The 25,552-nt window shown below is 31.7% G+C and overlaps 7 protein-coding genes and 2 long non-coding RNA genes across 9 annotated transcripts; 3 read left to right on the forward strand and 6 right to left on the reverse strand.

The window, feature by feature from the left end:
* Window positions 1–30: 30 nt before the first annotated feature.
* On the reverse strand, window positions 31–1,410 carry LOC107366497 (uncharacterized). The gene is made up of 3 exons (XM_015934118.3): window positions 1,247–1,410; window positions 894–1,157; window positions 31–816 (listed from the first exon to the last, which is right to left on the reverse strand). The coding sequence occupies exons 1-3, from the start codon at window positions 1,303–1,305 to the stop codon at window positions 132–134; spliced, it is 1,008 nt and encodes a 335-aa protein (XP_015789604.2). The 5' UTR covers window positions 1,306–1,410; the 3' UTR covers window positions 31–131.
* Window positions 1,411–3,028: 1,618 nt separating this feature from the next.
* On the reverse strand, window positions 3,029–3,876 carry LOC149093753 (uncharacterized). The gene is made up of 3 exons (XR_016198550.1): window positions 3,674–3,876; window positions 3,302–3,340; window positions 3,029–3,218 (listed from the first exon to the last, which is right to left on the reverse strand). It is a non-coding gene; the product is annotated as an uncharacterized LOC149093753 (long non-coding RNA).
* Window positions 3,877–8,258: 4,382 nt separating this feature from the next.
* On the forward strand, window positions 8,259–9,310 carry LOC107366069 (uncharacterized). Its single transcript, XM_015933641.3, has 3 exons — window positions 8,259–8,305; window positions 8,401–8,566; window positions 8,797–9,310. Exons 1-3 carry the CDS (start codon window positions 8,303–8,305, stop codon window positions 9,072–9,074), a joined length of 447 nt encoding a protein of 148 aa, XP_015789127.1. The 5' UTR covers window positions 8,259–8,302; the 3' UTR covers window positions 9,075–9,310.
* A 152-nt stretch (window positions 9,311–9,462) lies between these two features.
* Window positions 9,463–10,854, reverse strand: LOC107366061 (uncharacterized). The gene is made up of 3 exons (XM_015933635.3): window positions 10,697–10,854; window positions 10,344–10,607; window positions 9,463–10,258 (listed from the first exon to the last, which is right to left on the reverse strand). The coding sequence occupies exons 1-3, from the start codon at window positions 10,753–10,755 to the stop codon at window positions 9,574–9,576; spliced, it is 1,008 nt and encodes a 335-aa protein (XP_015789121.1). The 5' UTR covers window positions 10,756–10,854; the 3' UTR covers window positions 9,463–9,573.
* Window positions 10,855–10,939: 85 nt separating this feature from the next.
* LOC107366224 (serine/threonine-protein kinase mos) lies at window positions 10,940–12,556 on the forward strand. The gene is made up of 2 exons (XM_015933810.3): window positions 10,940–11,773; window positions 11,918–12,556. Exons 1-2 carry the CDS (start codon window positions 11,030–11,032, stop codon window positions 12,098–12,100), a joined length of 927 nt encoding a protein of 308 aa, XP_015789296.1. The 5' UTR covers window positions 10,940–11,029; the 3' UTR covers window positions 12,101–12,556.
* Window positions 12,557–12,572: 16 nt separating this feature from the next.
* LOC107366223 (uncharacterized) lies at window positions 12,573–14,910 on the reverse strand. Its single transcript, XM_015933808.3, has 4 exons — window positions 14,331–14,910; window positions 13,351–14,237; window positions 12,964–13,267; window positions 12,573–12,893 (listed from the first exon to the last, which is right to left on the reverse strand). Exons 1-4 carry the CDS (start codon window positions 14,398–14,400, stop codon window positions 12,757–12,759), a joined length of 1,398 nt encoding a protein of 465 aa, XP_015789294.2. The 5' UTR covers window positions 14,401–14,910; the 3' UTR covers window positions 12,573–12,756.
* Window positions 14,911–14,956: 46 nt separating this feature from the next.
* Window positions 14,957–16,786, reverse strand: LOC112538471 (uncharacterized). Its single transcript, XM_089267286.1, has 4 exons — window positions 16,675–16,786; window positions 16,468–16,589; window positions 15,674–16,328; window positions 14,957–15,558 (listed from the first exon to the last, which is right to left on the reverse strand). Coding segments are annotated over exons 1-4 (1,176 nt in total). The 5' UTR covers window positions 16,676–16,786; the 3' UTR covers window positions 14,957–15,160.
* Window positions 16,787–18,453: 1,667 nt separating this feature from the next.
* On the reverse strand, window positions 18,454–18,976 carry LOC149093754 (uncharacterized). Its single transcript, XR_016198552.1, has 3 exons — window positions 18,836–18,976; window positions 18,654–18,778; window positions 18,454–18,593 (listed from the first exon to the last, which is right to left on the reverse strand). It is a non-coding gene; the product is annotated as an uncharacterized LOC149093754 (long non-coding RNA).
* A 4,007-nt stretch (window positions 18,977–22,983) lies between these two features.
* Window positions 22,984–24,554, forward strand: LOC112539276 (uncharacterized). The gene is made up of 3 exons (XM_025161665.2): window positions 22,984–24,149; window positions 24,222–24,383; window positions 24,451–24,554. The coding sequence occupies exons 1-3, from the start codon at window positions 23,142–23,144 to the stop codon at window positions 24,514–24,516; spliced, it is 1,236 nt and encodes a 411-aa protein (XP_025017433.2). The 5' UTR covers window positions 22,984–23,141; the 3' UTR covers window positions 24,517–24,554.
* The last annotated feature ends 998 nt before the right edge of the window (window positions 24,555–25,552 follow it).

A 25,552-nucleotide genomic window follows, 5' to 3' on the forward strand; every position in this document is an offset into this window, starting at 1 on the left:
AACTTTTTTAAAATAACAAAGGAACCACAGTTAAGGTAAACTGACAACTTTAATAAAAATCATAATTAATTAAATTACGAGCTCTATGACTATACAACAGGTTTTAAATTATACAAAGACATATTGATATTTTAAAGAGCACCACATTCCCTTAAGATTTGCTCTTTCTCTTTGAAAAAATCAACATACCATTTAACAATTGCATGTTTTCTTTCTACAGTTATAAATGCATTATTAGTCACACCAATCATCATTATATCAATAAACTCTCGAACTGGACCAGATTCTGGTATTCCTTCAAGAAGATGATCAAGAAATATATGATCATAAAAGGGAACTTTTGCTTCTTCCTCCAATCCAGCTTCATTGTCAATTGGATAACTCCATAATTTACCTTCTTTGGTCATTTGAATCATTTCATCAAAAGCATTCTTTGGTGGTTTTCGAAATTCCAAGTCCATTTCTTCATCACGTAATCTTTTCCATGTTTCTAATGTAAAGTAATCTCCATTTGGTGATTTATTATCAAAAAGATTTAAAGGCTTTGCAGCATTATAATTCACATAATCATGTTGTCGATGAGGTCTTTCTTGATAATTCCGTCCATCTTTTCTATCAAAATTTGTAGTTCTATTCCTAAAATCTAATTGTGGTGGCCTATCTCTCCAACTACGCGATCTATTTCCTTCTTTATCAACAAATCTATTTTCTTGTCGATCAGCAAATCTATTCTCTTGTTTATCAGCAAATCTTGGTTGTTCTTTATTTGTTGTCATTCCCTTTGACATCTTTTTAGATACTTCAACCGGTAAATCCCTTATTTTTGGAGAAAAAAACAGAAATATAAAATTAGTTAAATTAGAGATAGATTGACAATTTATATTAATTCTTACTTTAAAATGTTTGCAATATTAGCCATTGCATTTGAATCAGGAGCTTTACTTTCTTCAAATTGTAAACTGACCATTTTCATTAATCCTTCTTTAGTTTTTTTACCTTCTTCACCATCAATTTTATTACCAATTTTTTTAGCTACCTTCTCAAGTTTTGCTTTAATAACCTTTGGATTCTTGTCATCATCATCTTGACTTGAACCAGTTGATAAATATCTAGGGACAATTAATTCACTTGATGTAATTCTTTTTCCAACACAAAATCTATCAAAATAATAATAAACAAAATAAGACAAATAATATCAGACATGTGTTTGTACAAATTCATATTTTGATCTAGAAATTCATCTTACCTTGAAACCTCTCTTGGAAATCTGGTCAAACGCAACAAATTACCACAGATAATAGACATAATGGTGGTTCAATCATAAGAAAATATAACAAAAAGCAAAAAAATACGCTAATATTTACAAAAATTGAGAAAAACTAATTTAAACACAAACATTGTTGAAAAAATGATGCTTGAGGGAATGTTAAAGCATTGCGAAGTGTATACCGATGATTTACTTTCCAAAGAAACAAATTAATTTAGTAGTAAACTATTAACCAATGTGGACATAACTCATTAAAATCCAAGTAATAATTTCATAATTTGTCAGTTCTATCAGTTCAGAGTCTAAATATACCAATATGTTTAATGTATTATGTAAATTGTTCAAAGATTTGCAACCTGCTGAATTAGTTTCTCAAAAAATTTTGCTGCATTTGATTTTGACTCTTTTATTACCAGCAATTTTTCAATATCAACTTAAATTCAACTGGATTCGATTGTCGAGAAAATAATTTAAAGCAGTTATATTTAGTAGCAATTCTTCAATTATGACTGTATTGGAAAAGGGTTACAGCGTTAATTTTCATGATTGTTTCATTCTCTAAATATTCCATCGATCATCTTACAAATTCATTGGCTTTTAGTCAAATATTGTTGAACATATCAAAGATTTGATGATCATCTCCAAAATACCTGTAAAACAGTTACACTTTATTGTCAAACAGTTAAAAATAGTGAATAGCAATATCAGCAACAATTACGAAGCTAAAGATTGAAAAGATAAATGCTAACTTGGATAATGTGAGAAAACATTTACGATTACTATTGTATAACGATAAATATCAATATAAAAAATTGCAACTTAACCATTCTAATTCTGGTTAAATATTACGATATTAGTTTCCTATTAACTAGGAAGTAAAAAAAACTATCATCTTATTCAATACAATCCTTTGCCTACCTTTTAAGGCCTTACAAAGAGCAACACAAGAAGGTTAAGGTTAAGGGTAAAAGATTATCAACAAAAAAAATGTAACCTTCGCATTGACAACAAAAGATTAAAGGTAAACTAGACCTTAAATGTACAGGTAACAACCTTAAACACTTTAACCTCCTCCTTTCCCTTTTATTTATCCTCCTAACCTCCTCCTTTTCTCGTCCCTTCATCATCATCATCTTCTCCGTCTTCTCCTTCATATCAGAAATTTTCTCACAACTTCGTGAAATGGTAAAAAAACCACCCTTTGATCACTTTTTTTCATTCATCTTATTTCCAAACATCTTATATATTTTTTTTGCATCTTCCTCATCATATCTTTAGACCGAATTACCTGAAAAAATAAACTTTCCTACGGAACCAAAGAAAGTTGGCTTTGGTTATCTTTTTTTGTGGCTCTTTTTTGATACTAAAACTGAACCCAAATAGTGACATATGGACAGTAAAATGAAAGTGTCTCAAGACGAAGCTTGTTCGTTCCCTAAACAACTATGAATTCATCTTTACGTATCTATCGCGAAGATGATGTCGCTTCTGATGTGGATGCATAAAAAAACACTTTCTCAGGCTTATGATGTTGATACATCATTGGTCTATTTTTTATATCAATATACTTATATTAGATTATATAATGTTTAGATATACCAAATTGTTGATCATCTTTGATTCCATTCATGAAGGTCCATTTTTTGCCTGTTGTAACCACATTATTTCCGTTCTATGTCTAACTGGATAAAGGGTTCAATGATTTTTGATGCAATCGGAAAATTGAGCTAATCTTAGGTTCACAACAATTCAATATCAATGTTTAAGAAACAGTCAAGAAATTTTATTGTCAATTTATTAAATTTCAAATTGTCTTTCTTTTAAAATGTTTTCAGGTTTTCTGGTAATGACTCTGTACTATTGTTGTCCCATTTTGGCCAATAAGCAGCATCGGCTGGGAATTCATGGGATAAACTGTCGTCCGTTGATTTAAATACTGGCTCATGAACAGCTGAATAATTAAACAAGGAAAACAGTTGTGATTAGAATTTATTCAAATCTTTGATCACTAATATCAACAATCACAATACTCACGATCTTCACCAAGTATCGGCCAATTTGCTGATCCTTGATCTAATTGGAAAAAGGGAAAAACAAAAAGATTGATGGTCCACTTTGATTACTATTGAAGCTGATATTGGAAAGCAATTTTTCTGGTAAACAATTAGAGTCTCAATAAAGCCATGATTGAGTCGATTTAATCAACAGGTAGATTGATTGATAATGGAGTTGAGTGTTTACATTTACTTTTGTTTTTGTTTTAATAATTGTGAAAATCTTCCAATCTTCAATGAAAGCTGATCAATATTTTTGAGTCGCACTTTTTAGTTTGACTTCAGGTTACAAATAATTGGTTTTGTGAAACAATTGGTCATCGGAAAGGGTCAATTTAATGTATCAACTTACCTTTACCAACTGGGATGGCAAGCAACATTGTAAACTGGATAAAGTAAATAATCATCAAGATGATTGCAATAGTCTTCATTTTGTTGTTGCTTTGTATTGATGGCACTTTTAAAGGTAAAATAACACTGAAGTATCTGGTGTTTACCAGAAATGACTAAAAATTTGGGTTCTTCAAGACAAACTGTGAATGAAATTTACCGGCAAATAAATTATTATTTATGCTTGATTCAGTTTATATGTGATGTCGAGAATGGTGATAATGATGAAGGGTGGGAAACAATGGAGAGAGATATGAAGAGGGCAGGGAAATGAAACAATTCATGGAGATGTTTCATTTTGCTGTGAGAAACAGATTGTTGTCTAATAAATTAACAGGTTATAACTTTTTGTGCGTGTTTCCCTGTGGATAGAAATATTTACCAACAAATGTTTACATGTTGGTTGTTGACTATTTGAATAACAATCAGTCACCTTGATGTGAAGTCCTGAATAAAATATCAATTTTACCAGAAAACTTGATTGGTTCTAGCTAAGGCCAAGCTAAGGCTTGACATCATTGATTCTGGTTATGTTTCTTCGAAGAAGCGTCTTTCGATTTTTTAATCTTCTTTTTGGACTCTATTCCAAGTAATTTATTAATTTTAACTTATTTGTCAAATAATTCAAATAATTATTCATGTTAGTTGTGAATGCCACATGTATTTAAATGATTTTGTCTCAAAACAAATGGTTCAATCACAACTGTGTTGGCAAGGTTAGCAAGCAGCTCTTGATATAAAATAACAGATTTTACCAGCAAACATGAAAGTTGACATTGAATGATATCACGATAAATGGTCAGAGTTTTAAGGAAACTCAGGTTACTGAGAAAATCATGAAATGATGCGAAATTTCTGTTCCAATGAGAATCGATGGCAAAATCAATGGAATGGCAATTTTTTTCAATCTTTTGCTCTTACTAATGATTGTATCTTGTTAATATTAATTGCCTATTAAATTAAACTATTTATAATTTTCACCTTCGACAAAATAACCAATAATTCATGATCAGACGCTTATTCTTAATCAAACTGAATACAGGCTCAAATTATTAACGTTTGAATAATGATCAAACTCATTAGTTATTACTCATTAGAATTAATAGTTGTTCTTTTGACTCCGAACAATTTACCTATTTCATCTTTTGATACACCTTTGGACAGAGCTTGAATGATCTTGGCTCTAATTTCATCACTAATTTTTTGATAGGAACCTCTTCTAAGTGAAGGTGAAGTACTCATTTTAACACACAGTAAATACAAGTGAACTGAACTAATTTTGAATCGTGAATAGTCACTGATTTACTGATTTGACCCTGTAAATATTTTCCCATGAAGCTGACCGAAAAGTCTTTGACTAAAGCTTAAGACAACCGACTAAAGCTAATGACAAAAAAGCTTCAGCAAACTGGTCCTCTACCGGTTTGACTAAATCCAATGAAAACTTGACTAAAGGTAGTGAAAACTCGACGAAACTCACCGAGAAATGCTGTATAATAAATTTACTTTAATGAATCCAATATCATTTTGATGTTTGGGTCAACTTTTCATTTGAATGAAAAGTTGTTAATTGTTATCAAATATATTCAATATTCATCTTAAGGTAAGTCTATTTCAATTATAAATATCAAATATTTGCTAACCCAACTCTAATAGACCTTAACATTAATTGGCTTTTCCATCTTTCGCTTTTTATAGCAAATTCACTGTTAATTTCAGTTATTATAATGGATAAGTCCATTGAAAATAAACAAAATTTTTTTGCCTCTTTGGATTTGTATCCAAAAAATATAAAAAAGACAAAAAAACACCTAATGATGATAATGAAGAGGATAATTGCTTGGTGATTCTGGAAAGGTTGCCATTGTTTTTACCGATAACTCATGAGGATAAGTCTGATGAGGAAGATGATTTGGGTATTAAGATTGAGGCACAAGAAAATCGATTTGAAAAGATTGGGGAAAAAGAGGATGAAAACGATGAACAAAATGATGACCAAAATGACCAGGATAAGTCACGAAATTATAAAGATAAAATCATCTACAGTATTTCATTAAAGATTTAACTACTGGGCAAAACGTCTCGAAAAATGAAGAAAAAGGCATTTATAAAAAATATATGACAGGCTCTGGCCGAAAGCATAGTTGTATTTTGCACCCAAATTGTGCTTTTAAAAATATGCAGAAAATCTATTCTGTTGAAAATCATTTGTCACCCAATTTTTTTGTAATCAATTGTCCAATAACCAATTGTAATTCGTCTTTTGGTGTTGTCACCAATTTTATAAAGCATTTTGAAAAAGATCATGATAATTGATCAGACTTATCCATGAGAAAAACTGACAATTAAAACGATTTTACTTCATTATTGTGCAAATAAATAAAAAAAATCATAGTTTAATCTTGTTTCAATCATGTTTTAATCAATTATTGGTAGACTTGGGTCAGCAATTTTTATTAGTCGGAGTGATTGATTAAAATTAAATGTAGAATGATTTCTGCCATAATTTCCCTCGCCTTGAATTCAGAGTTTCAGGGAATGATTTTCTTCTGGTTATAATTGTTTTGATTGTTGAAAGATACTTGAACATCAATAAACTGACTAACATTTTGTTTTATTCAAACCTCCAGAAGTGCTGCCTTTATTTGAAACATTTTTGTTTTAAACAACATTCAAAATCATCACTCACTACTGAATCACAAATATCAATGTCTATCATGAAACTTGAAAGATTTTCTTCACTTCAACAAACAGCCTGTAAACAGCCAACAAAATTGTGATACTTTTCAGCTACATAGGCTTTTCCTAAAAACTCAATTTTCATTTAAAATTAAAAATTAAACATACAATGAAATGAAAGTATTTATAATGTTTTTAGTGATTGATTTTTAAAGTAACACTTCGCTTTATGCTGATATAAATATCGCTATTATTAATTATTCTTGAGTATGAAAGTTTAATATGCATTGAAATGGATGAATAAGTCTCTATCAATAAACATACCAAACATAAAAATCAGTTTAGTTTCTCTTCGATACATCTAGTTAATTACAAAATTACAGATTGTTTAATGTGTTAAAATGGATTGCAATAATTTGATGAAAATCATTGAAAAATCAACTAAACCATCAAGTATTTTTGCCAAATCCCTTTTACGTGAAAACATATCGAGTCAAGTCCTGCATTTGTTTACTTCGATCAGCTTTCTACTCTATGCTACAGTCAAACTTTACAAAATTCATATATCCACAAAAAACACTCATCTTGGAATCGATGCTGGCACTTTAACATACACTAGATGTACAATGGTCGTTAATTCCTCCATTGCTACAAGTCTTGTCGCAACTACATTGCTCTACAAATACAACAGTCCAATTTATGTTAAGTACATCAACTACTTTCAATCCAGCATCAAGACTCCTTTTGGCCTGGCACAGACTTCATATGTGAAAAATGGCAGAAGATCAATCGACTTATAATTATATTACAGTCTCTAACGAGAGTGACCATATTAACCTTGGAATATTATTTTAACCCTTTTAGTTTGCCATATAACCACGTTGAAATTGTATTTGCGTACATTCGTGAATTGGGTTTAATTTTGGAACATCAATTTATCAATGAAACTTGTATCTATTTACAATCAAATTTCGTCTTTTTCCACCTATTTTTCAATTCTCTAGTAAAGAAAGTTAACGAGTCTTCTGGAGTTGATGTTTATCATGCTATTAAATCAGTCCGTCACATGCGAGTTTACAATCGAGTTTACTAGGAGCATTGATAACTTTTTCAGATTGAATGTTTTGAACACTTTCGGATTCTTGACAATCTACTCTATTTGTGGTATTGGTTTAATGTTAGCACCCAATCAAACCACGATACGAATACTATCTTTAACTGGTAGAGCGGTTTTAACCCTGAGTATGCTGTGTGTCAGTGGTTACCATTTTGCACGAGTAAACTACTTGTCAATCCAAGTATTCAACAAAGTTCATGATCTTTCACTATCACCAAACTTGGTGCGATCAATTGAAACCATGAATGAGGTAAACCTTTTGACCCTTCCATTACTTAAACCCTTTCAACATTTTTGTTTCCAATTTCTAGATAAATTTGTTTCTATTACGAATCAGTCGAGACGATGTTGGATTCACATTTGCTGGTCTGTGTGTTGTTTCAGTCAATTTCCTGTCATCTTTGGCTATCATTGCACTAACTATTGGCTTAGCTTTACCAGGCTTTTTTAAATGACATTTAGTTTTTGTCTCTTGTTGCAGTTTAGATTGAAAAGTCAAAGTTTTTGTTTCATTATTTATTTAAACTCAAGGTGTTACAAAAGTTATGTTTCTATCAATAAATTTTGAGTGAATTATAATAAATTTTTATAAATATTATATTAATAAATGTCCGCGAAATGAAATAGACACCAGTCTAAAAACGCAACTTTATTCAAGGAAGAAAGTGATGTTATTACCTTGTGATAGAAACTTGTCTCTAGCTTTCTTTCATGAGTCAAGAGGTGGCTTGAGGCTTACTCAGTCAGCTGTTTTTGACTTTAACTTGTAACTTTTTGTTTACGGGAAACGTAATTATGGTGAGTTATCTCTTTTAATTATTAGAAATCAAGATAATTTTATCAATTTTTAATGTCTTACTCACTCAATGTTTACTTAATTCCTTTAATTTCAGGCTCGTTACTTTAAAGAACAAGATATTGATGAATTTCGTGACTGCTTCTACCTTAACACTCATAACAATGGAATGATTGTCAACATTGATGAGCTTGCTTTGATCATGAGATCTCTTGGAATGAGTCCAACTATTCCTGAGATGCGAGTTTATTTGAAAGAAAAGGGTAAGTCTTTTTAATTTTGTTGTTCAATCACTAAATATGTGATAATACCATTTAGGTTGAGAAAATTTGAAAAAAATTGTTTTCTAGATTCTGCTCATTCATTATCAAATTCAACTTTCATCAGTTCCTGAAGACTTTTTGTATGAGTTGCCTGCTTTATGTAATAGGAAATTCAGGCCTTTACCTGGTCATATTTAATAACTATTTTTGTCTGGTTTTCTGTTTCTCAGGGGGTAAATTGTCTTTTGCTGATTTTCTTGATGTAATGCATACTCATTCAAAGAAGGAAAAAGTGCCGGAAGAAATATTGGAAGCGTTTCAAGGATGGGATCTCAATAGAACAGGTCAGATTCATGTTCGTGATTTGAAACACATCCTCTGTCAATGGGGTGAAAAACTTGGAACCCGTGAGGTCGACCACATTCTTAGAGAAGCCAATACAATGGGACCTTATGTTAAATATCAAGATTTGGTTGGTGTACTCTCAGCCCCTGTCCCTGATTATTGATACAAACCATTTCTACTTCTAATTTGGAAAAGTTGGATTGATAAATTAAACTGGTAACTGCTGATAACAAAAATAACTTTTGTAATATTATAACATAAGAATGCATTAAAACCTGACGACATGTATTTAAGATATGTTTAGGTTGGCTAGTTCAGACAATACCGATTTAACGGTATCACATTAATGACTACAAACTTCTTTGGTATACGTATTATAAAATGTTATCCATTTATATTCATTTGTACTTCGCTCATATAATATATTTTATGTTATTAATATCATTCATGGATAAATATTGAATTCGGCTAATGGGCAATATCTAATGGGTGCGTGAAGCCACATTCAAAAATGATTAAGGAATAACTTACGGTAAAACCACCATTGGAAATTTATTAAGCAAAAAAATGACATACAATTTTATTTTTGAAGTTCAATTATTTTAATAAAGCTTCTATGACTATACAACAGATTTTAAATTATACAGAGATATATTGATATTTTAAAGAGCACCACATTCCCTTAGAATTTGCTCTTTCTCTTTGAAAAAATCAACATACCATTTAACAATTGCATGTTTTCTTTCTACAGTTATAAATGCATTATTAGTCACACCAATCATCATTATATCAATAAACTCTCGAACTGGACCAGATTCTGGTATTCCTTCAAGAAGATGATCAAGAAATATATGATCATAAAAAGGTACTTTTGCTTCTTCCTCCAATCCAGCTTCATTATCAATTGGATAACTCCATAATTTACCTTCTTTGGTCATTTGAATCATTTCATCAAAAGCATTCTTTGGCGGTTTTCGAAATTCTAAGTCCATTTCTTCATCACGTAATCTTTTCCATGTTTCTAATGTAAAATAATCTCCATTTGGTGATTTATTATCAAAAAGATTTAAAGGCTTTGCAGCATTATAATTCACATAATCATGTTGTCGATGAGGTCTTTCTTGATAATTCCGTCCATCTTTTCTATCAAAATTTGTAGTTCTATTTCTAAAATCTAATTGTGGTGGTCTATCTCTCCAACTACGCGATCTATTTCCTTCTTTATCACCAAATCTATTTTCTTTTCGATCTGCAAATCTATTCTCTTGTTTATCAGCAAATCTTTGTTGGTCTTTATTTGTTGTCATTCCCTTTGACATCTTTTTAGATACTTCAACCGGTAAATCCCTAATTTTTTGAAAAAAACAGAAATATTAAATTAATGATACTAGAATTAGAGCTAAAATTTAGAAACCTTTATAATAATTCTTACTTTAAAATATTTGCAATATTAGCCATTGCATTTGAATCAGGAACTTTACTTTCTTCAAATTGTAAACTGACCATTTTCATTAATCCTTCTTTAGTTTTTTTACCTTCTTCACCATCAATTTTATTACCAATTTTTTTAGCTACCTTCTCAAGTTTTGCTTTAATAACCTTTGGATTCTTGTCATCATCACCTTGATTGGAACCAGTTGATAAATATCTAGGGATAATTAATTCATTTGATGTAAGCCTTTTGCCAACACAATATCTATCAAAATAATAATAAACAAAATAAAACAAATGATGTTAGACATGTGTTTGTTCAAATTGATATTTTGATCTAGAAATTAATCTTACCTTGAAACCTCTCTTTGAAATCTGGTCAAACGCAACAAATTACCACAGATAAAAGACATAATGTTGGTGCAACCATAAGAAAATATAACAAGAATCAAAAAAGAACGGTAATATTTACATAAAATTGAGTAAAACTATCATAATTTAAAAATAAACATGTATGTTTGAGGGAATGTTAAAGCATTGCGATATGTATACCCGATGATTTACTTTTCAAAGAAACAAGTTAATTTAGTAGTAAACTATTAACCAATGTGGACATAACTCATTAAAATCCAAGTAATAATTTCATAATTTGTCAGTTCTATCAGTTCAGAGTCTAAATATACAAATATGTTTAATGTATTATGTAAATTGTTCAAAGATCTACAACCTGCTGAATTAGCTTCTGTGACAATTGGTCGAGGTGCTTTTGGTCGTGTATTCTCGACCTCACTGGATAATAATGATTTTGCAATCAAGATATGTCCAACATCACCGTGCTCCTGTCGCGGCGAACGAAACAGTTTATCTCTCCGCCATCCAAACATTGTAAAAACACATGAGATAATTGAGCTGCGTCCAGATGATTTATCTCTCTTCTTCACTGACTCTTATCTGTCCAATTTTAATTCCGTTTCTCTTTTCAAATCGATTGGTCTTCAAATGGTTATCATGGAAGCTGCCGGATCAATGTCATTGGAAACCTGCATAAATGACCCAAACGAAGTGATCGACCGAGAAAGGCGTAATTATATACTCTACCAAATATCAGCAGGTCTAGCTTACTGTCATGATCAACGTATTCTTCACCTTGACCTTAAACCTTCTAATATAATGATATCCTCGGATGACACTTGTAAATTAGTCGATTTCGGATGCTCGTTAAACTTAGAGCCAGGCCATGACCATCGTGGCCGGATTCGGTGTGGAGGACAACCACCACCTGGAACAATACCTTACACATCACCAGAATTGTTTAGAGGTGCCAAACCAACAGAAAAGGCTGATATTTATTCCTTCGGTATTATCATGTGGCAATTGGTTTCAAGGGAGACTCCATTTTACGGCGATAGTTCACAAGCCATTATTTTCAAGGTAATTTGTTCGTAAACATTGATTAAAATAAATATATTAAGGTCATCAATTGGCTTACAAATAACAAAATAAGCTTTGAAAGCTTATTGTTAACATATCGATGAATCGTTTCACTGATTATTTTCCCTCCATTTTTGTTTTTAGGTCTGTCGCGGTGTTAGACCTAAATTTGGTGAATCTCAAGCAAGTCTTGAAATGTCTAATTACATTAGAACTGCTCAATGCTGTTGGAATGCTGATACATCAATTCGTCCATCTGCCGATGAACTTGTTCATCGATTTACTTCTGATTCTCCTGACTCAGGATATGAATCTCTGACGACTTGAAACAATTTCAGCCTTATACAGATTAATCGTCACCTTTCCATTTCATTTCATATTCATTCCATATTATCTCATCAATGTTTCTGTGAACACTCATCTAAATATTTTGTTTTTTTTTTCATTATCAACAAGACGTTGGTTACATCTCATTTACATTTGTAGTTATATTTGTTCATAATTGCTTTTTTACAGCTATTGTTATCGTTATTATTATTTGTTGATATTATCTATTTGTACATTTACACACATCTTTTTTTGTATCCTTTACATCACCATGATCAATACACGAACGACTTTAACTGGTGACCAATAGCCTAGTTAAGAGCGTATCTTTTTTTCGTCCAAAACGACTTTCATCCATTCTTACTATTTCAGATAGCGTTCACCTTTCGATCAATTAAACAAAATCTCATCAGATTATTTATAGATGGTTTGTTGATTAAAGACATTGAAACTATATCAAGTAACAATCATCTCCAAATTTCCAAAATGACTTTAATAATTAGTAAGTATTTGGGGGAAAACAGTGACCAAATGTTGCTTAGCAAGTCATTTGCTTTGCTGATTCTCAGCATTGGTTGAATTTAGTCGATTAAATAATTTAATTTAGCCTTATATGAATGTTAGATACTGTGATGGATTCCCAAGATTATAGTAGGTTAAGAAGTGAACGTAACAACAGTGCGAACCAAAGCATCGATGATGTGCTTGACAAACTCTAAATTGTAAGTAGTTAGTTGACTTTCATCGTCACAAAATTCGTGATAGCAAGCTCTTTGTACACCTCTCCATGGACCTGAGAAATAAATAAATCATGATTATATTTAACTCAATTGATTAAACAGCTTTTGTAAAAATTAAATTACCCATATCTGTAATGAGGACTGCATGTAGAGTCTCTTTATAAGCTCGGCTCTTATGATTCCAGAATGATGCATGGTCACTTCTCATGAAATTACGATACAAATAATTATCAAAGAGAATGGGTGTTCGAGGAATTGGTGGATCAATAACCAGAATTTTGTGATTAGCCGGTGGCACAGTTAACTCATTGAAGGATTGTTCAAATGTATACCAGAGATGCCAATCAACTTTCCTTCGTGTCCAAATGGCAACAAAATCACCCATATTATTATTTCGACGAACCCAATCAGCAGCTTCTGGTGCAGCCTAGAACAACAAAATTTCAATTAGATACAAATTCAGTGAAAAATAATAATAACAATAATAATACTTTACGACTAGAAACCTACTCTTGAAATATCTCTCGGTAATACTTGAGCGTTGACTGAAGGGTCATAATTGAGAATCATGTCCATAATATAAGCACCCAAAAATTTGACATTGTTTGAATTGAGAACCTTCGGGATTAGATAATTGTTGACAAAGGCGATGCTGCCAAGAGCTCCGAGCTCTTCTAGATCAAAGGTGACAAAAATAATTGTATGATTGAGATCACCCATTTTAGAGGAAAGTATTCTTGCACTTTCAAGAACTGCCATTGCTCCTGATCCATTGTCATCCATTCCTGGACATGTTGCAACAGTATCATAATGAGCTCCTATAACCATGACACCTTCACCATGTTCACCTCGTAAACGACCTGGAAGTATTCCGATAATGTTAACACCTTTCACAATTGCTCCATTTTTGTCTCTACCAGTGAACTCTTGGCAAAACGTTTCACTGGTAAACAAGGATAACCTGTCCAATATTTTACTCCTAATCAATTCCTTGTGGGTTATATTTGCTTCATGACTACGAGCTTTTGAAAATAGTTTAACCAATGTTTTCTTCATCATTTCAATATCAGCTCCTTTAATGGATCCTGATTCAGCGTAAAAATTGGTCAATCCATCTGGACTTGAAGGTGTTGTGGTTGATATTAAATTGGCCTGAGATCTATTGGTTAAACCAGTCATTTCTTTTGCAATTAAACGCTCAGATATAATCAAAGACCCATTGTGACTTGGATCAACTGGATTCGGATCCATTAAATTGGCTAGAATGTGTCTCGTATGTTCATCATTTTTCCTTATTCCACTGAAATTAATCAGATCCATGTCAATATCACTATCACCGTCATGATTACCGCCAACTTTGTCTTCATTATCGTGGTTAACTTGTCCATCGGGTCTTCCTAACAAATAAGAAATTTAGAATCAAATGTTTAATGGTTAGATAATTGGTAAACAAAAGGCGACTAACAATTTAACTGAATTGATTGACTTACCTCTTGCAAAACCAGTTGAAAAATAGATTATGCACAATATGATGAGTTTAATCCGGTGAATGATTAACATGATTTAACATTAGTCTGTTGAATAATGAAAATAGATGCGAAAAATTAACACTAATTGTATTATGATGCAAAATATTCTGCATCAAACAGTTGGTATCAATGGAATCCAATCTTAACCAGGAACATGAAACTCTCAATAAAATCGATGATGAAGATAGTAGTTAAGGTAAAACCGGATTAGCAAATAGCAAGCTTGTAATTAATGTAACATTTGGAGTTAACTGATTGTCATCACAATTTTCTTGCCAGATGATTAAGTTGACAACTTTATCGATTAATCTGAGGTCGACTGGGTGTAACGATATTTCATCTGAAACTGGTGAATCCATGATTCATTGGGAGCCTCATAAACCCGGACATGGTTAGTTTTACACTGGAAAGGACTAGAAGAAAAAGTTAAAGAGTATAATTATTTCAATTTTGGGGTAAAAATGTGAAAATGTCATCCATTAACTTTTAAACTTGAAGATTATCAATTGTATAATCAAAATAAATTGAATTGATAAAAAAGAACCGAGTATTTACTTAAAAGTGTACTGATCAAATTACCAAGAATATTATTAAATTTGATAATAGAACACTTTTGTTTACTCGTGTTTATTGTCTAGTTTGAAATGATAATAGAATCCGTTACAATGATAACAATTTATCAATTCAAAGAGCAGTCCAAAATATACAACAAAGAAATTGTTAGAGATAAAATATAACAAATAATAATAGGAACAATAGTAAAAAATTGATGTCTAGCCATTTTTTGCCATTCAAGATTTCAGTGAAATACGGAATAATCTGAAAGCTCCTCTCAATTGGGTGAATCGCAATGGTAAGCCTGGAGGAACAAAAAATATTTGACCTGGTTTGAGACGGTAAACATTATTGACTATTGCCTCTGTAGGACCCAGGAACAAGATGAAGGAACCAGAGGAGGTTGGCGATGCTTGGTAAATAGGACATGAAAGTTCATTGTACTGATTGGCATTTATTAGTTCAACAGTCCAGTCGCTTGATTCGGGCGAGTAAACGTATGAACAGTCATCCACAGACGTAGGATTTACGATTTTTGGTGAATCTTGCGTGACACAAATCGATGCACTTATGTTTTCCAAGGTTGTTTCAGAACTAATCACTTTATCATTTGGATTGGACACTTCAAGGTAGTCTAAAAGATGAAAAATGAAACAAATAGTAACATTTTTTAATGATTGATGTATCATGAAACAAAAGGGACAAAATTGGGAAATTTGTTTCTTCATTTTTCATAATCGAATACTTACTTCCATCAAGGAGCATATGAACTTGATTAGCTTCAATGATGACAGCTTGATCACAATTCAAATTGACGTAGTTGAGGAAAAATAAAGACACCAAACTTTTGGTATCAAGACCTTTGTCTGACAGGCTTTTCAAAATTATATTGATCTTTGTACTTTCAATTGCTTCACTTGATTCCAGTAAAGCTTTATCTATAGACTTCTGAGCTTGACAATTACTGATGGCTTCATTGAAACACTGCATTAGATAGACATTTGATTGAGAAGATTCAACCTGCGTTCCGGATACGCTTTGAATGTACTTTGTAAGAGTAGAGCTGTTTATCAATAACCGCAAGTCTTGGAAGTTTTTTAGGTTGTTAATTATCTCGTTGTGAGGTCTGAATCCACACAGTAATGATGATGGAGTTAAGGCGAGGATAATCTTGCAAGATTTGGAACCACTGTTTGTGCTTAAATTAATCTGGAGTGGCAATGAATGTCCAATCGAAAGTATTTTAACCAAGATTGGTAAGTTAAAGCCATATTTAGCGGCAATATCAATGTTTCCAATAAACTCAGGCCAAGCTTTTAAGAGAGAGTCAATTGGCTTTGAATCAAAATCAGGTGATAACCCGATAACTTTTGACGGTCCAGATTGATGAACTCCCATCCATAACTGTTAATAAGAATGCAAACAAGATTAATTCAACATGTAGGTTGAGATAAATCAAATTAAATTATAACTACGATCAAAAGGCTTGACCAACATAAACTATAAACACTAAAGAGTTAGTACACATAACAGTATAACTTACCGCTGCATATGGAGTTGTTTCGTTGACCGTTCTTCTTTGACATTTCAGCAACTGACCAACAAAAGACGATGAACCTAGTTTACCCCATTCGTCATTTTTCACTAAACAATCAAGTTCAATCACTGTAAAAATTAAATAAAACCACAATATTAAGATTCAATCAATCACCAAAAAATAAAGATTTATAAACAAAAGATTGATACTCACTATTTTGCCACTGTTTAGGATAGCGCTACTCGTATAACCAGATGTTGATTGTTTCTTCAAATTATGGATCCTTTCAATTTTTTGATCAACCAACTTCAGCCAATTTGTTCTAATTTACAAGTGATCATCAAACTAAATAAACCAATAAACTAATTATATTATCAGCTCAATCTAAACAATGATCGTATTACAACTGAAAGTAAGTTCAAAGATGAAAATAGACCCAACCTAAGCTAAAATGGCTATTTCAAGTGGTTGTTATTATTGAACTGTGGATTATAATGAGTTAGAATTTGAAATTTGCTTATTATCAAATCAACTTCAACAACATTATCTGATCAACTGAAGAGCTTGATGTTTTGTGTCAAAGTAAAAATACCAAATGGAGCGACAAACAATAAAATAATCATGGGAATCCCTATTTGATAAGAAAAACAAATCAGATTATCAGATGTTGGTTGATAAAATGAAGGTTGTTAATTGGTTTAACCGGTTTGTGACGATAATGTTAGTGTAAATTGATAGCTAATTAGCTTTCCCATGTAAACAGCAATCTGATCAATCTAGAGCCGCATTGATTTCTGATAATGAATGATGAGAATCATAAAAAATTGAAATATCAATAAAATTATAAGTGTTGGTTAACAATAACATTTAGGGGGTCATATTTTTGCTTACAGAGTTAAACACACATGATTTTAATAGTTAGTGGGAGATATTACGTTGATCAACTGATCATCTAAATCAGTCTTAATTACTTTTATACCATTCTAATCAGCTGACTTGAATTAACTCAAACGGAAAAATTTGCTTCAAGATTGAAACAAATTTTTTACTGAAGGTAATTTGATTGCCTCTAGATTGATCTGACATTGAATGGCTATTAGGCTGAAGTAAATTAATCTTGATTTGTCTTTATCTATTACCTGATCAAGACAAACCTTTATTAACCATTCAACTGTTGTCAGTTGATTTGTAGTTAGCTTTTCAATGCTATCAATCCAATTAATCCTGAACTCAAATCAATGAATTAATGGAAACTGTTTTGAATCATTTTGATTTGATCAGAAAATGTTTACACTCTTGGCTTTCTTCATTTATCATGCTTTTAATCGTAATTTTAAATTGATTTTTTATTCCTTTTTTTTCATAAAAATGCTTCATTTTTATTAATAAATTGCTCATGTTGAAGGGAAAAAGGCATTAATCAAGTTTAAACTGTTATAAGTCAATAATAATCGTCAGTCACCATCAAATGTAACCGTTAATCAATAATCAAATTGTATTGAGCAAGAATCAGACACACTAAATGTTCAAAGGACTGAAAGACTAATCAAAATGTCAATTGTAGTCTAATTTGTTTGCACTTAGACTCTTGAGGTAACATTTGATCTAAACATGCAATTTGAAGCTGTAAACTATAGATCACAATTTGACTCTTATTCAAATTAAATTAGTTGATTCTAAATACCAATCAATAACAAAATGAAGGGATGACGATGGATGATAATTCACTTCAACAGGTCCAAAATTTATTCCGATACATTTTCATTATTTGTCTAGCTCCAGTCATTTCTTGGTGATTCCCATTCAGTGTATAATGTGAATTTGATTGATCCTGTAAATTTAAATAATATTAATTATTGTTAACGCTTATGATCATGATTCTTAAAAAGTTGTTTACATTTTTGTTACCTCGTAAAGTGGACCAACATCCAAATAGATTGCTGAATTATGATCTTGAAGATGATTTAACGAACCTTCATTTGATTAATTTTAAGCTTCCATCCATCGAGAAAGTTGGACACCGACATGTAAACAACATCATTTTTGATGTCTTTTGCTGGATCAATTCAATCAAAGTTGTCTGGTTTTATTGGATCGATATACCAATGGCTAAAAGATTTGGTGATTTGTCCCTGTTTTATGGGGAATCCCGTTATTATGGACTGGCTTATGATGCCATTGGTTTCACATACATCAATGTAACCTACTTTATCGCCCACTTTGACCACTTTCAGCGTAAATGTTTCCATTGGTTCCGTAATTACAATCAAATCTTTCAGTCTGACCACCATTATGTTAACATGTTGAACAGATCTCGCTGGAATAGAGTAAGGAAACTGATTAATTTGGTATACATTTACTTGTGGATATTTACACGTTTTTTGGTCCTACCAGCAGCAACGGTTATCTATCTATCGCCAATGTTTATGGTTGATCATCCGATGGACTTATTAACCAATGTACCAGCGGCTTTCCTGGCTTGTTGGGCTGGTTTTTATGCCTACAATCTGGTACGAATGTCAGTATTCTTAGGTATATCTTACAGTCTAATAATGCACTATTCACTAGAGTTGAATCTTGACCATCTCCGTAAACTGCAAACCAGGAAAACAATCGCTTATTCCCAAGTTCAAACCTTTTTCCACCATTATTTGGCCATTTATAACGAAGCTTTTGAAGCTAATAAGTTCATGTCCAAATTAACGGGCGTCCTCTATTCTGGAACTTTTCTCGAAAGCCTGGTTTGTATGTATGTAAGTTTTATAGCGCCTTCACCATTATCAACAAGAATAATCTTTCTTGGCCTTCTCAATGTTCATGTAACTTTAAACATAATCATAATTACATTAACTTTTATCTATCCTCAACGATTGGTAAGTATTGATCCAGAATATTTGCAGGAAAATCTGTGAACAAGCATATCCATGAATGACGGTCAATGACAACTTGAAATTATTATCTAACACTTATTGTCAAAGTAAACCTTAGATCAAACCAGTGAAAAACTGATTTATTTGAACAAACTGAGACAGACAATAAGATGGTCAGAGGAACCATTAAATAAACAAATTTAGCTCACACAAACAAAATCAAAAAAATTAAAAATTAAAAATTGAAATATTAATTATAATAGTAAGAAAACAAAAAAGCAATAATCATTGTTACGTGAAGTGATTTAAGAAATGTGTATCATGTGCTTTAGTCGCCATAGTTGCAGCCATACCGCTACTTTTTGGCAACATATTTAAGATTATCTTTTTAAATTGTTATTTAATTTCTATCAACTATTGATTTAATGTTTATTCTTGCGTTTTAATTATGTCGAATTCAGTTCAATATGCATTTTTTGCAATCCCTTCTGTTTTTATTGTTTCATTTGGTGTCTTAATTGTTTGACCTCTTCACTTTCTAGGATCAAATGATTCGTAACAACATCCACAAACTGTTGACACGATCTATCATAAAGCCAGCCATTAAGATTAAACTGGAAGAAGCTTTGTTCATGATGGAATCTTATCCGATGGGATTCCGATGTTTCCATTTTTTCAGATTCAATTCATCAAGCTTATTATTGGTAAAGGCAAAAGTGTGCTAACTCTTTTTCAGCATTTCTAATTTTTTTTCTCGGTTTATCACAGACTTTACTTGAACTTGGTGCTCATATGTTACTGATTGTACTAGCTGTGCCGAGAGTAAATCATTGAATCTATTGCCAAATGCTAGCATGTTAACCTAATGGATTGCTAGAATGAACCCGAAACGTACATTACCGGACAAATCATTGATACTCATCTGTTTTGTGAACTAATCTTTGATGTCAATAAAATAAATTGTTAAACAATAAATTGTCTTATAAAATTCATTTAAATTTGCTAGAGAAGGAAAGAAGAAGATCCAAATAGTAATGCGAAAAATGCGAACATTTGAGTTGAAAGTTACAACTTGATAAGTTAGTAGAAACATATAAAGCTGAAGTCTATTAGTGCTATTAAAAAATTTCTCATATTGAAAGTTTTCGAGAAAATTCAGGTCAAACGGGTCAGTTCGGTTTTCAGGTAAACCTTCCACATTCTGTGACCCTAAAAGTTAGAAAGCTGAGACTTATTATTCGTCGATGGGAATTGTTTATAACACATAATGAATTGGATACTTTTTTGAATCTATCAACAGTTCTCTTGATTTTGGCCATTTGCCTTAAAACTTTTCGAGAATAGAATCGCCTACAATCATCATTCTTTGATCAATCATTAGATTTTATGTAATGTGTTATAATATGTTAAAATTTTATATCAATAAAGATTATACCAAAGAAGTTATTGTATTACTTACGTATTATTAATATGATTTGATTATTGCATTATAAAGGTAAATTGGCTATTACAGAATATTATAATATTTATTGCAGCAATTAGGTCAGATTTTCTCTTATATTCAGCTGAATTATATTAATGAGAATAATTAAATCTAATAATTGTTGAAAGAATGGCGACTGTAGGTGCTATAACTTTTGAGATATCGATGTTCAAAATTTTAAAGCCAATGGCCAAAATGAAGAGAACCGTTGATGATTTGCTAAAATTGTTCGTTTGCTGGTGTACACCAACAGTTTTTATACTCCTAAAATGAGTTTCAGATCTCTAAATCATACAATCACAGAATACGGGAGTTATAACCGAAAATCGAAGTGCTCTATTTTACAAGAATCCGAAAATTTTATTTCTCAAATAAGTAAATTTTCTGGTTGATCATCAAAAGTTAGCTGAGTAAACTGATTTTGATGCAAAAATCTGGTTCACTAACTGTACAAAAGGCTATCGAAGTTCCAACTTTGACCTGGATTTTCTCGAAAGCTATTAATCTGAGAAATTTTTTGATGGCGCCCATAGACTCTATTTTCATACTTCTACGAATGGTTCACTCGAAAGACAGATTTTTTGAACTTATTCTTTTGAACGAAACGCTGTTTAATTATGAGGATATCCAAAGATAACAATAAAATAAAATTCACGTTATTAGTTTTGTTAGCAATATTTACGGAAGAATCGAGTCAATGTTTTTCTCAAATCAGTGTTACTTGGATCAGCAAATCTTGCCCTATCATTAACTCTAGAATAGTGACTTTAGGGACTATAACTTTTGAGATATCGACGCTCAAAGTTTTAAGGCCAATGGCCAATATCAAGAGAACCGTTGATGAATCAATAAAAGTTTTCAATCCCAGATGTGACCCAATAATTTTTATCGCCTAGAAATGAGTTTCAACTTCTTAACTCTTATGGTCGGAGTGATAGCAGGTTTTAACCGAAAATCGAAGTGATCTGTTTTACGAGAAACGGAAAGTTACATTGCACAAAATAAGTGCATTTTCTGATTGATCATGTAAAGTTACATGAAAGAAATGAGTTTAATGAAAAAATCAGGTACAATAACTGTACAAAAGGCTATCGAAGTTTCAGCTTCGACTTCGATTTTCTCGAAAACCGTTCATCTGAGAAATTTTTTACTAGCTTCAATAGATTGCTGCATTTCATGTCTTTACAAATCTACAAAGTTCTAACTCTAAACTTAATGGCCAGATCTTCTGTACACATTTCTTTGGATGCAAAGACTTCTTGAGTTGAAAAAGCACAGCAATCATATAAATCTTGCTTTATTTGCTTTGTTTTGATAGTTTTGAAGGAATCTAGGTAACTTTATCCGTAAAACAATCGTGTCTTGATCCAGAAAAGCTTGACGATTTGTTTACTCCTTATTGCTCGCTGAAAACTGCCAATTTCTTGTTGATAAGTCACAACAAAATCGAAAGATCATGCTTGATCTCAACTAATGTTTCGCTGGATCTGAAGCCCCAACAAACATCTTTCTATGCAAAGTTCCATTTGAAATGTGAATACTGTGCACGCATTGCAAGTTACATAAGCAAATCCAGTTTTACGAACAAATATCAACCCAAAGTTGTACAAAAAGCCATCGAAGCTAAACCATCTAAATTTTGAGTTTGCTGGATTGGGTGCAGTCTGCAATTTTTTGAGTTTTGAACATTATTGCACCAATTCTAGAGCTGATTTTTATTCAAGATATTGCCATAAGACTTGGTAAATGATGAAAGCAACTCGAAACTATACATTGATTGCATATTGGCCGCATATTGTCTAACAAGCAGAGTCGTAGTTTGCAGCCTCAATTAGCATATTTAGATGAATTTTAGACCCATTGTTATTGATATGTTTTTTGTTTACGCTTAAGTGACAATTATCACGATTACTTAGCATGAATGTTGAATGCTGAATGATGAATTGAAGTAAACATTACATTTTTCAAAATAAAGTAATAAATTTTGTATTCTATTTAATAAAATAGCAATAATTGACACTCATCTCAAGAGTATTTATGAACACGCAAAGTCAAAAAACAGAGAAATTTGTCGAAATAAATGTTTAATATTGATACAACTGGAATAATCGCAAACAAATATTATTCCAAAAGTTGATAGCTGATATAGCAATCAATTATAAAGCAATAAATTTGTATAGTTTCAATATTTTCATGAATATTTCATTTTCATAACAATATTTGCTTAGTAGATGCACAACAAAATTTATTCAATTCAAGCTCATTCAAAGCTCGTCTATTGTTCAACGTAATAACTTTAAAATCCTTTACAATAAAAGCAATTAGAAATGATTTTTAAACAAGTTTTAAATTATCTGTTGATTCCCAAAAGTTACCGGACTCCAGACCCAAACAGACTACTAGAATATGACCTGGAAAATGACTTGACCCATCTTCACTTGATCAGTTTTCATCTTCCCTCCATTGAACCTGTTAAATCTCGAACAATAATCAACCTAATATTTGATATCTTCTGTTGGATCAATGCAATTAAAGTGGCCTGGTTTTACTGGTTAGATATACCAACAGCCATACGATTTGGTGATCTGTCTCTATTTTATGGTGAATCCAGATACTATGGACTTGCTTATGGAGTCATTGGATTCGTTTACATCAATGTCGCTTATAATGTGGCACATTGGGATCCATCTCATGTTAAATCATATTATTGGCTTCGTAACTACAATGAACCCTTTCCAGATCATCATTATTTTGTTCAACATCCAGTTAAAGCTCGATGGGCTGTAATTAAAAAGCGAATGAATCAAGTCTACATTTTCCTTTGGGTTGTTACTCGCTTCATCATTATACCTTCGGCAACTATAATCTTTTTATCGCCAATTTTCTTCGTGGAACAGGCCGTTGATTATATAACCAACATTCCCAGTTCACTTTTGGGTTTATGGGCTGGGTTTTATGCCTTTAATTTGGTAAGGATGTCAGTATTTCTCGGCATTTCTTATGGTTTCATAATGCATTATTCCCTCGAATTGAACTTGAAATATTTGAGGAAACTTAAGACCAAAAAGACAGTCCATTATTCACAACTACGAACCTTTTTTCAACATTATCTAAACATTTACAACGAAGCATTTGAAGCCAACAAATTCATGTCCAAACTGTCTGGTGTCCTTTATTCAGGGACATTTCTTGAAAGTTTAGTTTGTATTTATGTAGCCTTCATAGCACCAGAATCACCCATTTTTACCAGAGTCTTGTTTCTTGGGTTCGCCAATCTTCACTTGACTCTCAACATTGTCTTTATGTCTTTGGCCTTTATTTATTACCAACGATTGGTAAGTCGTTTATATTTATCTTTAAAGCATCTTCCAACTTCTCTTTAATTTACTGCAACTTTTATGTTACAGGATCAATTGGTTCGTAATAATATGCACAAATTGTTAGCTCGATCTGTTATGAAGCCAGAAGTTAAAATAAAGCTAGATGAGGCTTTGTTTATGATGGAAGCTTATCCGATGGGATTCAGATGTTTCCATTTTTTCAGATTCAATTCATCAAGCTTATTATTGGTAAATATGACAGAATATTCAATATTTATTTAGAATTAATGTTTTTTTTTCATTTCTTCCATTACAGACTTTGCTTGAACTTGGTGCTCATATGTTACTTATTGTAATGTCTGTACCGAGAGTAACAAATTAATCCATAATTGTTAATAAAAGTTAAATATCTTTACTAAATTATTGTGTTTCTCTTCAATCGACAATTCTGTGAATATGAATGTTCACGTAAATTGTGTTACATTATGGGTAGTTCAATCAAACGACGAAGAAATATCAATTTTTGATTTTTAGGTTCAAATTTGGCTAACATGCCTCAGATCAACTAGCAACAATAAATGGTGAAAAGTATCAATATTTTAACATTAATATATCTAATACCAGCCACAGATCAGTTCAATTAGAAGACGGGAAGATTTTCTTACTCAATTGATTAGTTTAATTAGGTAAATTTAGTTATGGCTATGTTATATTGAAATATTAGATGATTGGAGATGATACAGAGAAAAGTTAAATGCATTACTTATGCTGTTAGATTTTATACTTGGTTTATAAAGGCTATTCAAACACAAATCTTATGATGTGTAAGGATTCGTCATTACAGTAATTATATGAGATCTTTTCTGATATTCATCCTTGTAATACTATAAGCCATGATAAAATCTAATAATTGTTGAAAGAATGGTGACTGTAGATGCTACCATTTTTAGAATATCGATGTTCAAAGTTTTAAGGCCAATGGCCAAAATCAAGAGAACCGTTGATGATCAGCTAAAATTGTTCGTTTGCTGATGTACTCCATCAGTTGTCATATCCTTAAAATGAGTTTCATTTCTCTAAATCATAAGATTACAGAAAACGGGAGTTTTAACCGAAAATCGAAGTGATCTATTGTACAAGAAACAGAAAATTTTATTTCTTAAATAAGTAAATTTTCTGGTTGATCATCAAAAGTTAGCCGAGTAAACTGATTTTGATGAAAAAATCTGGTCCAATAACCGGAAAAAAGGCTATCGAAGTTTCAACTTTGACCTGTATTATCTCGAAAGCGGCTAATCTGAGAAAATTTTCAATAGCGCTCATAGACTCTATTTTCATATTTCTACAAATCGTTGACTCGAAAGAAAGATATTTTGTACTCATTCCTTTGAACGAAACGTTGTTTAATTATGGGAATA

This window comes from Tetranychus urticae, chromosome 2 (genome assembly GCF_039701765.1).
Source record: "Tetranychus urticae isolate SD_2017Ah chromosome 2, NJAU_TeUrti_SD_1.0, whole genome shotgun sequence".
NCBI classification, from domain to species: domain Eukaryota; kingdom Metazoa; phylum Arthropoda; class Arachnida; order Trombidiformes; family Tetranychidae; genus Tetranychus; species Tetranychus urticae.

Bases quoted from the DNA above. Each gene is read 5' to 3' on its own strand.
- LOC107366497 (XM_015934118.3), bottom strand. From the start codon at position 1,305: ATGTCTATTATCTGTGGTAATTTGTTGCGTTTGACCAGATTTCCAAGA. The intron at 1,158-1,246 runs GTAAGATGAATT...TTATTTTGATAG, and splicing joins TTTCCAAGAGAGGTTTCAAG to ATTTTGTGTTGGAAAAAGAA. The intron at 817-893 runs GTAAGAATTAAT...TCCAAAAATAAG, and splicing joins AATATTGCAAACATTTTAAA to GGATTTACCGGTTGAAGTAT.
- LOC107366069 (XM_015933641.3), top strand. The intron at 8,567-8,796 runs GTAAGTCTTTTT...TCTGTTTCTCAG, and splicing joins AGTTTATTTGAAAGAAAAGG to GGGGTAAATTGTCTTTTGCT.
- LOC107366061 (XM_015933635.3), bottom strand. From the start codon at position 10,755: ATGTCTTTTATCTGTGGTAATTTGTTGCGTTTGACCAGATTTCAAAGA. The intron at 10,608-10,696 runs GTAAGATTAATT...TTATTTTGATAG, and splicing joins TTTCAAAGAGAGGTTTCAAG to ATATTGTGTTGGCAAAAGGC. The intron at 10,259-10,343 runs GTAAGAATTATT...TCAAAAAATTAG, and splicing joins AATATTGCAAATATTTTAAA to GGATTTACCGGTTGAAGTAT.
- LOC107366224 (XM_015933810.3), top strand. From the start codon at position 11,030: ATGTTTAATGTATTATGTAAATTGTTCAAAGATCTACAACCTGCTGAA. The intron at 11,774-11,917 runs GTAATTTGTTCG...TTTTGTTTTTAG, and splicing joins CACAAGCCATTATTTTCAAG to GTCTGTCGCGGTGTTAGACC.
- LOC107366223 (XM_015933808.3), bottom strand. From the start codon at position 14,400: ATGTTAATCATTCACCGGATTAAACTCATCATATTGTGCATAATCTAT. The intron at 13,268-13,350 runs GTAGGTTTCTAG...TTGTTGTTCTAG, and splicing joins TACCGAGAGATATTTCAAGA to GCTGCACCAGAAGCTGCTGA. The intron at 12,894-12,963 runs GTAATTTAATTT...TTTATTTCTCAG, and splicing joins AGTCCTCATTACAGATATGG to GTCCATGGAGAGGTGTACAA.
- LOC112538471 (XM_089267286.1), bottom strand. The intron at 16,329-16,467 runs GTAAGTTATACT...TCTTATTAACAG, and splicing joins AAACAACTCCATATGCAGCG to TTATGGATGGGAGTTCATCA. The intron at 15,559-15,673 runs GTAAGTATTCGA...TTCATCTTTTAG, and splicing joins TCATATGCTCCTTGATGGAA to ACTACCTTGAAGTGTCCAAT.
- LOC112539276 (XM_025161665.2), top strand. From the start codon at position 23,142: ATGATTTTTAAACAAGTTTTAAATTATCTGTTGATTCCCAAAAGTTAC. The intron at 24,150-24,221 runs GTAAGTCGTTTA...TTTATGTTACAG, and splicing joins TTATTTATTACCAACGATTG to GATCAATTGGTTCGTAATAA. The intron at 24,384-24,450 runs GTAAATATGACA...CTTCCATTACAG, and splicing joins ATTCATCAAGCTTATTATTG to ACTTTGCTTGAACTTGGTGC.